Raw genomic sequence first — 12,806 nt, forward strand, 5'->3', positions numbered from 1 at the left:
TTTTTTGTTTTTATAAGACGAACAAACGTCAGAAACATTTTTTTGGATGACTACCAAACACAACAAGGCCCTCTCCGTTCTCCCCTCTCCCTTTGCACTTGTCTCCCTATGCGGTTTTCCCTCCTCCCTTCCTTCCACCTGCCCCAGCCCCCCCAAAACCACTCTCCATTGTCCCCTTACTTTGGTTTCTAGTTCCCTCTCCATCTCCATTGGTTTTTCATAAAATTTTTTGAAGATGTCACAATGGTTAAGTTACACTATTTGTAACATGTTGGTCATAGGTTCAAAACTTGAAAACAACCTATTCTGTGAAGAAAGGGGATAAGGTTGGGTTGCTCTTCGGGAAGATTCCACAAAGCCATCATGCTTTCCATGGAATTGGGGCAAAGCGACTAGTACCGATCAAATCCCAATTCCCACCCCGGGGCCCAATTACAAAAGTGGAATCATATCAATATTATTCCGAACCGAGCCGGAATCGGCATCAAATAGAACCACATGGACAATATAGAGTATTATAGACAATGGATCAATCCAATGCCTGTTAGCAATTTTTTACCTTTCCGTTTTTGCGTCTCTTTCTCTTTCTCTTTCTCCTGCTCTGTGTTTTGACTGGTAACGACGATGGAGAGTTCACCGAGAACTTTGGGTCGCGGCAAACGTGAACCCCCTTCACTCATAGAGCAGACCCATCAGACCCATAGTAGGAAGAGGCGAAGAGTAGTCACTGTAGAATCTGAAATCCATGTTCATGAGAAAAGATATGAAATCTCAAGTTCAAACAGCAGACGTGGGGGTTCCTCGTCTCCCTGGATCGATGAGAGGCAGAGGAAAAAGAATAAGAGGAGGCAGAGAAGTAAAAAGGAATTTGTAGACGGTTATCGCAAATGGGTTTTCTCTCCCCATGATTTCTCCCGTTACAAAGGTAATTACGTGGTTCTATTCTTCCTTCTTGTTTGCAGTCGCTGAAATGAAGTGGAATGAACAATTATGGAGAACTAGTCACAGTTAACATTGAATTATCAATGACGAATGTTCTTTAACCTTTGTCTTTTTGGAATTAGAAGTTACTTTCCCCTTTGGGTTTCAAATTTCAATTGCTTGTTGCAAATAGTGTTTCTAGTGTAAGAACCTATGCTGGTTTGGTAAGTTCGAGGTGAGAGATTTTCTGTTTGTTTAATTTCATCATGGGCGTTTTTATGAATTTGTTTGAATTATCGAATAAATAGACTTTACTATGTATCTTCCTCTAATTTGCAACTGAATAAAGATGATGGAAATTAAGTTGAGTTTCCAGACTACAGTCTGCACAATGCAGACTTTACTAACGAAATGATTTCATGAGACTACTTTATGCTTATGGGTTTCTTTGACAACTTGATGTACAGACTGTCAAACCTTTGTTCTAACTTGAAAATTTCTTTTACAGACAGGGTTTGCATTGTCTCGTATAATATCCTAGGTGTTGAAAATGCATTGAAGCATCCATATCTATATCCTCAAGTCCGACCCCAATTTTTAAATTGGGACTGGAGGAAAAAGCTCATTCTCAAGGAGCTTAATCATTACGAACCTGGCATTTTATGTTTCCAGGCAAGTTCAAGAGGAATCTGTTAGGTTTTCATGTGCTTTATTTGTTTATAAATATGTTAGGTGCTTTATTTGTTCCTAAATCTGTTAGAGCATAGGTATGATTAGGATTTTTGGCATTTGAGCATCAATATTGGAAGACAAGTTTGGAGATATTTCATTTGGTTCTTCAATGTGAAAATTGTTTATATTTGAATAAATAATAAAAAAAAAAAAAAAAAATGAAAAGAGAAAAAAGTGTAACTTTATTTGGTTTTAGATGTTAGCAGATCGATTGTGCTTGTCTTGTATGAGCTTCTTTAACAGTTAATCCTTTTTATTTTCTGTCACAGTTCAGACTTATGACTGTACAAGCGTTGAAATTTTTTGCTTGAAGGATCCAATGTTATACACTTACACTGTTTATTTTTATATAATGTGACTATTGCACAGAATAGAAATTGAATTTATGGATTACTCTACTTAATGAAATTGAAAGGAAAAAAAGTTCCACTTAGAATTTTAGGTTCTCTGAATCTGAAAAACTGTTTGGGATACTTCTCATATTTTGAAAAATCCATGCAATTGGATTATAATGGGTGGAGAAAGTCATAGTTTGATTGAATGATTGGAGATGCCAGCATGGAAGAATTGATGCAGAAGCGATTCTTTGAACCGGGCTGAACCCATTCGAGTGCTCCGACTGAGAACCGGATCTAATTGATTTCTGGAGTCTAGTAAGATTTTAGGAAGGTTTTTTTTTTTATTTTGGGAATAATATTGTAGTCTTTCTTTTATTTGGGTAGATTATGTAGGATAGGATAATGGTTTACCATTTTGAGTTTATTTTAGTTTCCTTATTTAACTCAATTTTAGTTTCCTAAATTGATAGTACTTGCTTAGTGTAGGAGTTTTATTTTCTTTAAATACCGGTAACCACCAATTGAGAAGACAGATAGAGAATGAATTGAGTTTGTGTTTGTGAAGGGCCTGCATGACTGTTGTGCGGGTTTCCTTCTCCCCCCTCCCCTCTCTTTTATGTGAACTATCCCTGTGACCTCTCTCCATTCCTCTGCTTCTGTTATTCTTCTTTTCCTTTACTCTCTGCTTTAGTATTGAGTTGGGAAAATTTGTTAAAAAGAAATAAAAGAAGTCTTCATGGTTTGATCTGAAACTGGGAGCATGAGTTCTCCTGTCCAAGGGGATCCTAAATCCCAGGTCTTCATCTTCCATTCAACGCCTGTTGTGAGTTCCTTAAACCAGTCGCAGGTCTGACATTCTCTCTCCACCAGACTCAGGTTGAGACCCACCCATCTCTCTTATTGCAGGTTTTGTCGACTTGATTTGTAGTACTTCTGGGACAGCTGGTAGTTGCGATTCACTGCCTGAAAACCCACATCAATTGAGCACCTTAAGAGGGAGATCCCATATCAAATCACATTCCTCTTTCCGCTGGTTTTCTGGTTTTGATGGAAGGTTGAAGAACAATTCTCTTTCCTCTTCAGTTATCCCTTGTATTTCCCATATTGCCCCCACCCTTTTCCCTTTAAATATGCGTTGTCCCTTTATATGTGTTTGTTCCAAGTATGCCCCATATCATTCATGTTGAATTACCCAATTGGCTCGACCAATTTCTGACTTATTACAAGTTTGCCACTCCTCTTTAAGAGCTTGTGATATTTTACAAATTTGTCATTCTTTCTTTGTAATTTGGGTATTTGATTTGGATGGGCCCATAAGTGAACCAAATAGGGTTTTCGAAACCTGTTTCCGCGTCAAGTGCATTATTTCTCAAATGCTTAGTTTGGTGTGAGGTAGGCCACTTATATTTGAAATATTCTCAAGTCATGGAAAAAATAAAAAATAACCAGAGATGCATTAAAGAGGGATGAATAATTAAATTAAATACAAGGGAAAATAGGGGGGAGGGATATGCAAAGCCAAAGGTAGGGGGAGTATAACCCTAAAGGGCGCAGGGAGGGGACGCTAGAATAGACGGAGACCCCAAGACATAACAATAAGCATGATCCTTGGGGAGTCAACAACCGGGGAACCAAGTTTGGAGGAGACGTCAAAGTAGATAGTCTTCCAAATCGTATCAAAAGCTTTAGAGTTGGAGATCCATCTACGGAAGTTGTGCTCCATCTAAATATGGTTGATAGAAGCCTAGAATGCAAATTTCCCAGCTGTGTCACAGATAGTAGAACTAGAATAAGTCATATCAATCCAAACCCACTCTCTCTGAAGGGGGAGGGTGTTCTCCGGGCATGCCAACATTTGGAAAGGACAAGCTTCTAGATGTGGGAGGAGAAAGGGCAGTCGAAGAAGGGGTGGTTATTGTCTTCCTAGCCAATCAAACATGATAATAGGCAATGGAGATAGGAATATGGTGGTAAATGAGGAAGGCTTGGATGGGGAAGCAGTTGGAGAGAGCTCTCCAAACAGTGAAGCTGGGGCGAGGGATGTGGCCTTTGAACAACCGAATTTGTGCCAGGGAATGGAGGGGGAGGAAGAGTGGACAAGGTTCCAAGCTGAGGTAGAGGAGAAGCTACCCGAAGAGGAGGGGGACAGAATGGTTTGGTCAGCCATATGGCATCAAGAGAGGGGATGTTGGGAGGGGGGACTATGAGCAGAGGGAGATGATCGAGGAGACCATAGAAGACTGAGGGAGACCTGAGGAGTAAACTGATCAATTGCCTTGAATTAGGGAAAGAACGCTAGCTGGATTCCAGTTATCGAGCCAGAAGGAGGTGTCAAGCCCTCAACTCTGTTGCTAATATGTGATCCAATGGCAGTCAAGGCAAGTGGCCTAGCATAAAGAATCTTGCACTAAGCCCCAGGAGGAATTAGGGTTAATAGTGGTAGTCTACAGAGAGTCTTTGCGGAGGAGATAAGAGTAGACCTTGCTGACTCATATGTCGGGCAAGGTTCGAAATCTCGTTTCGTTTTGGGGTTTCGGTGGGTTCAGAAATTGAAGTTTTGTTTCGTTTCGGTGAAATTTCGGCCGAAATGGTGTATTTTTTTGTTTGTTTCGGTTGATTATTTCGGTGGTCAAACGGCCATATTTTGACCTGAAACTTGGTGGGTAACTTATTTTAAGGTTAATAAACATGCTTAGAACATAAAAATGCAAAAATATTAGGACATGACATTGTTTTAGAGTTGCACCTTTGTTTGGCAGAAACCGTCAAACTGTTCTGAAAATTTTGCCTGGTTTTGGAGAAAGAACTTTACCTTTCCTAAACTTTGAATGTGTAGATCTTGTAGGAGTCTAATAGAATTCAAAATATGTGATGATGTGGCTAATTAGAGGCTTGTTGGAGACTTGGGAGTGTTTTTCCTTTAAAATATGCAAATGGAACCAAAACCACCGAGATAGGCGAGACAGAGTCGAAATTTCAAATGAAATACCGAAATTTCGACCGAGATATGGTATTTATAACACATGGAATGTATTGAGACAGGCGAAATACCGAAACGATACCAAAATTTTGTACAAATGTTATTTCAGGCCTTATTTCGTTTCGGCAAAAAAAAAAAAAAAAAAAAAAATCTAAATTTTGCAAAAATTTTGCGAAAACTTTAACAAGATTTCGAACCATGATGTCAGGCTGTTTGGAAACCAGTTTCCATACCAGCTTAAGGATTTCAGTCAAGGCAAGTGGCCTAGCATGAAGAATCTTGTGCCAAGCCCAGGAGGAATTAGGGTTAATGGTGGTAGTCCATGGAGAGTCTTTGCGGAGGAGAGAAGAGTAGACCCTACTAACCCATATGCCGGGCTGTTTGAAAACCAGTTTCTATACCAACTTAAGGATGACAACAAAGTTGGTGCCTTTGATTCTTCTTAACCCAAGGCCTCCTTCCAACTTAGGAAGGAAAACAGAGGCCCATCGGATGGGATGGAGGAATTTGGGAGAATTAAAACTTTTCCACAGAAATGAGCAAAAGAGGGATTCAATTGATTTGATGGTGGATTTGGGGAGCTAGAAAACTCTCGACCAGTAAATGTAGGAAGATTGTAGGACTGATCGGATGAAAACCAGACAACCTGTATATGACAAGAGCTTCCCTTCCCATGGTTGAAGCCTTTTGCAAATTTGGCTAAGTATGGGAGCGCAGTGATGGGTGGTGAGCCTAGAGTAGATGAGGGGAAGGCCTAGGTACTTGACAGGCAAAGAGCCAAGAGAGAAACGAGTGAGCTCAAGAAGGTGAGTTTTGCAGGTGTTAGAGATGCCAACAAAGAAGAGACGGGATTTAAGCAGATTGATGTGAAGGCAAAAAAGAGACTCGAAGAGATGAAGGGAGGACATGATGGTTTGGATGGAAACCTCATTTGCCTTTAAGAAAATCATGAGATCATTGGCAGAAGCATGATGAGAGAGTTTGTAGGCTTTGCATTTAGGGATGATAGAGATAAGGAGGTTGTTGGTGTGGGATTGGGTGGATCTTGGGAGGACCTTAAGGATGAGACAAAAAAGGAGAGGAGAGAGGGGGCAACCTTGCTGGATACCAAGAGTGGAGAAGTAGCCAGTTGGGGAACCATTCACGAGAACAGAAAACTTGGGAGAGGAAATGCAACAATGGATCTAGTCAATAAAGGAGGGGGAAAGACATGGCTAGAAGGACTTGAGAGATGAAGTCCCATCTGATGGAGTGGAAAGCCTTATGGATGTTAATTTTGAGAAGGCTTGGAGAATGGGATTTCCTATCAAAGCTACAGACAATCTTATGACAAAGGATGATGTTGTCAGCTATAGTCTTGCCGACAATGAATGTAGATTGATTGGTACTAACAAGAGAGACTATGACAGTCTGAATATGGTTGGCCAGAACTTTGGCAATGAACTTGTATAGGAGGTTGCTGTTAGGATTTAAAATGTAACCGCAAGCATACGGATCAGTGTAGCTACGGGTCGAACACAGGGAGAACAACCACTTTATTTTTTTTTGCTTCTTTTAATAATGCAAAAGTGAACCGATTAATGGTTGTGATCTAATTTTAATTACCATCCTAAACATATGTATCTAAAATAACGTCCTAACTATTCGTCATATAAGAATTTAAAGACACAAGCCACGCAATTAAAATTAAATAAATAAATAACTGAAAATAAACAACCCACGCAATTAAAAAAAACAATAAAGGAAAAAAATGCTGAAATAAAATAAAGTAAAAGAAGGGGGATAAAGTTAAAGAGAGACTCGCAAGTAGGTTTCTCTACTTAGCCCGAGGGATGCATCATAATATGAGCTTCCCTACTTGACCAGAGAATCACTCTTATAAGGATTACTCTACTTGGCTTTAGGGAAAGGGAGACAATTAAAATAAAAGCAATAAATTGATAGTTCTATGGTTAGGAGTGGCAAAACCAACACATTCACTAGCCATGAACCTTGGGGGAAAGGGATAGCAATAATGTAACGACTGAAATTAAAATCCTAAATTAAGAAAGAAAGGGTAGTTAGAAGAGGGAATGAGAGGGGGGAGAGAAGACTACTGAAGGAGCCTACTTATTTGAACTTCAACTCTTGAACTGAAAACTTGATCGATTTGAGATACTACCCGTACTAAAAACCAGATCTGGAATAAACCAAATCTGAAATTTCTAGTACTAGAGAAAACAAATCTAAAGAAATGCTTGCATTAATTGAATAAAAAGAACTTACAAAAGTGTTTAAAGCATAAACCTAGAACTAGAGCTAGAGAAAGAGAAAACTAGAGAAAGAGATAGAGCAACTAAAAAAAAAACCCTAGAAAAAGAATGAAGTGCCTCCTCCCCTTGTGTTAATTCTATTATATAGAGAATGGGGGAGGGAAGCTAAAGATTTTAGCTTCTAAAAAAAAAAGATTTATTTTTTTATTTTTTTATTTTTTTTTATCTTGTTGATGAGGTGGAGAGAGAAGATAGAGAATTGTAGGAAGTAGGGAATCTCCAACGATTTTGCTTCCTTTTCCTTCTTTTTATTTTTATTTTTTTTCTCTCCTTCAAACGTGGGCAGCATCTTGGACGATTTTTTTTTAATTATTTTTTTCTTTCCTATTTTTCTCCCTTTTTTCTATTTTTCTCTTTATTTCCTTATTTCTCTCTCCTCTGCGTAAGAAACCCTTTGGCCGACCTCCTTTGAGTGATGAGTAGCGGAGAGAAAATCTTCTAAAATAAAAACCTCAACAAAATGGTAGTTAAGAGGTTCGAATTTAAGACCTCCTAATAAGCAAGGGATTTTGCACACCACAACTCACCAACTACGTTAGGTAGTTGTTACCAAAAACGAATCTTCAATCACTTAAGGATGTGGTCTATTGATCCTTGTTGGCATTTGGAATATTCCTTGTACTTCTGGGACAACTGCAAATTGGCTGGTTTAGCATCTCGGTTCAGTTCTTATCCATTATTCTTTTTCTGGCCTGAAAAGAATAATCACTTGTACGGTTGACCAAACGAATGTGTACTTGCAATTGAACACGTCCATCTTGCTCAAAATTTTGTCTTCTTCGCACCCATGAAAAGAAATAAGATCTCTTTACGTGTAAAATTGGAGATATAGCGCCCGATAGTCCTTAAGGCCTTGAAGTTATAAAACCTACAAAAAGAGAGTAAAACCCAAGGTAGCTCCATTCTAAATATGTAAAATGCATATTTTACTACCCTAGATTTCACACATAAATGTGCTCATCAGTTGCATAAGGAGATAGGCCTGAAGTCAACCATGGAGGAAGCGCCATCAATCTTGGGGATGTGACAGAGGAAGGTGTGGTTGATGCTTTGGATTTAGGAGAGGTTGAAGAATCTTTTGATGGCTTTAGTGAGGTCTTCTCCAATGATATCCCAGAAAGAGGAGAAGAAGCCCATACTAAAGCCATCGGGACCCGGGGTGTTTGTTGGATTTGTGGGCGTAGATGGCAATTGAATTTCCTGGTCAGAGGGGATGGCCTGGAGTAAGGGTAATAAGGTGTCTAGGGATGAATTTGTTGAGGAGGAGATGGGAGAATGGGTGGGGAAGGAGAGGGGGAGGGGCATAAGATATCAATAAAGGAGGACACAACTTTTGCCATGATTGCAGCTTGGTCCTTGAGGGTGGAGCCATCATGAGCCAAGAGCTGGGGGATGGAGTTGGAGTTGGTCCTTATTTTCAGGGATTTGTGGAATTAAGAGGAGTTAGAGTCATCAAGATCAAGCCATTTAATACGGGATTTCTGCTTGAGAAAACTCTCTTTTTTGCCAAAAGGGAAGTAAGCTCCACAGAGCATGGTCTAAAGTATCTCCAGTACCGATACGATGCCCTATGATACGTATATTAAATTTAGCCGACCGATACTGATACTTTAATCCTTGATCTTTAGCATATCTTAGTGTATCTCCGATACAGTATGACACCCTCCGATACGTATCTTAAATTTAGCCAACCAATATGACGACCGATACCGATACTATAATCATTGCCAGAGAGGCCTCCTCATCGAGGGCAAGGGAGGTGATGTAGATACGCACCCATGGAGCGATCCATACCTATCTGGGTATCCAATGAGAGATGAATCAGATCCATATCGAGTTTTGGCTAGTAGGATATTTTAGGATCTTATTTCTATCTTCATGTAATCTTTTATTTTTGGTAACTTAGGTAGGAGATAGCTACTAGGATTTAGTTTCCATTTAATTTGAGTTTCCAATTTAGAGTAGGTTTCCTTTTAATATTGGTTTTCTTTTACTATTTAAATGCATGTAATGCTCAATGAGAGAATAGAGAATAGAAAATATGAATTAAGTGTTTGATAGCCTGCGGGCGTGTGTGCGATTCTCCCCCCTTCTTTATGCGATTGTTCCCTCTCCCTTGCAACTCTGAGACCCATCTCAGGGAATTCTTCCCTTTCCTTACTAGCCCTCCATCAATTGGTATCAGAGCCGAAGGATCCCCATCCCCATCTCTCTTTCTTCCTTGACCATTCTCTTCTCTGGTTTCCTATAGAGACTGAGAACAGTTTAAAAAAAAAAAAGAAAATCGATTCTTCCTAGAGACAGAATCAACCCCTCTGTCTCAACCCCCTTCTTTTCTCCCGACCTCTTCGATTAAAACCCTTCTTCTAGGGTTCCAGATAGTGAAAAAAAAGAAGTAGGAAGGCGAGAAGAGAAGAACCGAACAAAAGAAAAAAAAAGAGAGAATAAGCAGTAAGGCGAGAAGAGAAGAAAGACGAAGCAGCAGAAGAAAAGAAGCATAAAAGTAAGAAAAAAAAAAGAGACAACAGAATCAGAGAGAACAGAAGATAGAAGCAGAAGAAAAGAGAAGATAAAAAAAAAAAATCCAAGAAGGAGAAACAGAAAACAGAGGAAGAAGACTGAGAAGAGACAACAGACAGAAGAAGGAGAAGAGATAGAGTGAAACAAAGACTCATACTAGTTTCCATCGCAAGTCAACCTCGATCCCCTCCTGGTTTTCTGCCAAGTTCCTAGAGTATCGTTTCTGTCTTCCTTGACTGCCGCTACTCTCCATCGCAGGTTTCGTCTCCAAGAAGGAGAAGGAGTAAGAGAACCCCTTTGTCGTTAAGTACCCTCTCAACCCATGATTCTGTTCTTTATTTTCTCCTAATCCCTTTTTCTGAATTTCCAGAATTACCCTCCTCTTTGTCTTTTAATTCTTTCATCTCAAATTTTCTTTTCACTTCCAATTATACCCTTGCCCACATGTAATATCCCTTTGTGACTTAAAGTGCACTTTCAATATTTACAGTCTTGCAAACCCTGAAAAAAAAAAAAAAAAACCATTCTGCCATTGCTCTTTAAACCTCCTTATTTACCATTCTGCCACTCACTCCTTACTTTGAATATCCATCCATAGTGATTCCAACAACCTAGGCGATGGATCTAGACCTTTTATTGGATATCTGTCAAAAAAAGCAATTGATCATAGAGAAGCTCACAGACATCAAAACCCAAGTACACTCTACCTTCAACTATGTGATCTCAGCTGTTGAACAACAGGTAGACAAACCAGAAGATGAATCACCAGTGGTAGAAGATGAGATGGCACCGTTGGGAGTTATAGATCAACTTGTGAAAAAAATTTAAATCGGTTAATCTCTTCAATGAACTGATCGATTTTATTTTCCCAAGTCACTACTTCATCAATGAACTTCGCGTCGTGGATTTCATATCATTCGATCTTGGTTTCAATGGTGACTTCATACAGGCAAGGATGAATGCTAATCGATTGTTGTTGATTCTCCCATTCTACAAAACTCGTGGACGAGTTTTTCTCAACATTGGGGGAATTGATGTAGATACGTACCCATGGAGCGATATATACCCGTCTCGGTATCCAATGAGTGATGAACCGGGTCCATATTGAGTTTTGGCTAGTAGGATATTTTAGGATCTTATTTCTATCTTCATGCATTCTTTTATTTTTGGTAACTTAGGTAGGAGATAGCTACTAGGATTTAGTTTCCAATTAATTTGAGTTTCCAATTTAGAGTAGGTTTCCTTTTAATGTTTGATAGCCTGCGGGCGTGTATGCGATTCTCCCCTCCTTCTTTGTGCGATTGTTCCCTCTCCCTTGCAACTCTGAGACCCATCTCAGGGAATTCTTCCCTTCTCATACCGGCCCTCCATCAGGAGGGGTTATGGAGATTAGCTTGGAGATGGTTTTCGATGGAGTTGTGATTGTTCCTACAAGCAGTGACCGTAGCATCAAGGATGCCAAAAGTAGACTAGTTCCAGACTTTGAGATCAGCTTTGACATTCTTAAGCTTGTTAATAAAGGAGATGAGGGGGGAGGACAAATGGACAGGCTTCTCCCATGCAGATTTGACAATAGGGATGAAATTAGAGTGAAGGGACCACATATCAAAGAATTTGAAAGGTTTGGGACCAAAGAAGATGAGAGAGCGAATAAATAGGGAGATGGGGCTATGGTCGGAGATACTGGGGGGGTCAAAAGTGGCATGGGAGGAAGGGAAGGAACAGAGACATACTTCATTAACTGGGACATGGTCAAGCTTGCAGGCAATGCGATTGGGACCTGAACGCTTGTCATGCCAAGAGAGCTTGATGCCAGAGCAGCGAAGGTCATCTAAGCTAGAGTCCTCAATGTAGGAGTTGAAGGCCTCAACTGAAGCGGGGTCAATGCAGAACCTCCACTCTTCTCATGGGCATAGCAGAGCACATTGAAATCACCTCCCCAGCCCCAAGGATGGGAGGCAACCTGGTTGGCTAGGAGCTTAAGGTCTTCCTAGAGGGTGGCCTGTTAAGGGGATCTATTAAGCCCATAGATGACAGTGAAGAAGAGGGGAATGCCATTAGAAGGATTTGAGATCTAGAGGTGGATAAATTGGGAGGAAGAAGAAATGATGGAAGTTTGGATTTTGGAGGGGTTCCATAAGATCCATATTCTCCCATTAGGGCTGGAAGAGTAGTTTGAAAGGAAGGACCAGAAGGGGGCAATGGAGGAAGCTATGCAGGCAGCATTGGCTTCAGGCACACGGGTTTCAAAAAGACAGTATAGGACAGACCGAGAGGACTTGATGCAAGAGCGGATTTCAGATTGCTTGTCAAGGGAGTTGAGACCCCTGACATTTTAAATGGACAAACAATTCATGAGGGAAGGAAGGCAAAAAAGCCTTAGAGGAGCTGAGGGTGGAAAAGGGAGGGCAAGAAGCTGGCTGACTGCGGTGACGTCTACGGTAGCTGATTTTGGGGGGGGGGGGCTAAAGGATAGGACACACCTGCCAGAGGAGGGGACAAAGCAACAGAGAGAGTGGGGAGGGTGTCACGCGTTGAAGAGGAGCTGCTGAAGGTTGGGGCCCGACTGAAGGGAGATGTTGGAGAAGCTGTGGCATGGCTTTGACCCTGCTTGAAGAGCAGTGCAGGGGAGGTGTGCTCGTGGGGGTGAGACTTGGCTGATGTGGACGATGACCGAGCATGCGAAGGAGATTGCATAGCACCCTGGGGGCTGACTGAAGGCGTATTGGGCCCCTGCCCTCGCTGGAAGAGTCGGGTAGGGGGAGCAGTAGGAGTAACGGAGGAGAGATGAATGTTTGGGGAGGACGCGGCATGTCCCTGCCCCTACTGGAAGAGCAGGACAGGGGGAGCCTTGTTGCAAGGAGGTGAAGTTGACTTGGCAAAGACCTGGGGAGCCTCGTTGCAGAGAGGCGAAGATGTTGTGGCATTGTCCTGCCCCTGCTAGAAGAGCAGGGCAGGGGGAGGGTCCTCCAAGCAAGGAGGCGGAGGAGGGTGGACCTGCAA

General features: G+C 41.1%; 1 protein-coding gene across 4 annotated transcripts in view; it reads left to right on the top strand.

Annotated features, from left to right (window-relative positions):
* Positions 1–519: 519 nt before the first annotated feature.
* LOC122093688 (carbon catabolite repressor protein 4 homolog 5) overlaps positions 520–12,806 on the top strand; it is a 35,833-nt gene continuing 23,546 nt past the window's right edge. For 2 of the 4 annotated variants that reach the window (XM_042664084.1, XM_042664086.1), the window contains exons 1-2: positions 521–925; positions 1,430–1,593. In XM_042664084.1, coding sequence (XP_042520018.1) covers positions 625–925; positions 1,430–1,593 — 465 coding nt within the window. In that variant the 5' untranslated portion in view covers positions 521–624. Of the gene's footprint in view, positions 926–1,429; positions 1,594–12,806 lie in introns of all 4 variants that reach the window. The other 2 variants (XM_042664085.1, XM_042664087.1) reach the window with 2 other exon arrangements.

Source organism: Macadamia integrifolia, chromosome 11 (genome assembly GCF_013358625.1).
Source record: "Macadamia integrifolia cultivar HAES 741 chromosome 11, SCU_Mint_v3, whole genome shotgun sequence".
NCBI lineage: Eukaryota > Viridiplantae > Streptophyta > Magnoliopsida > Proteales > Proteaceae > Macadamia > Macadamia integrifolia.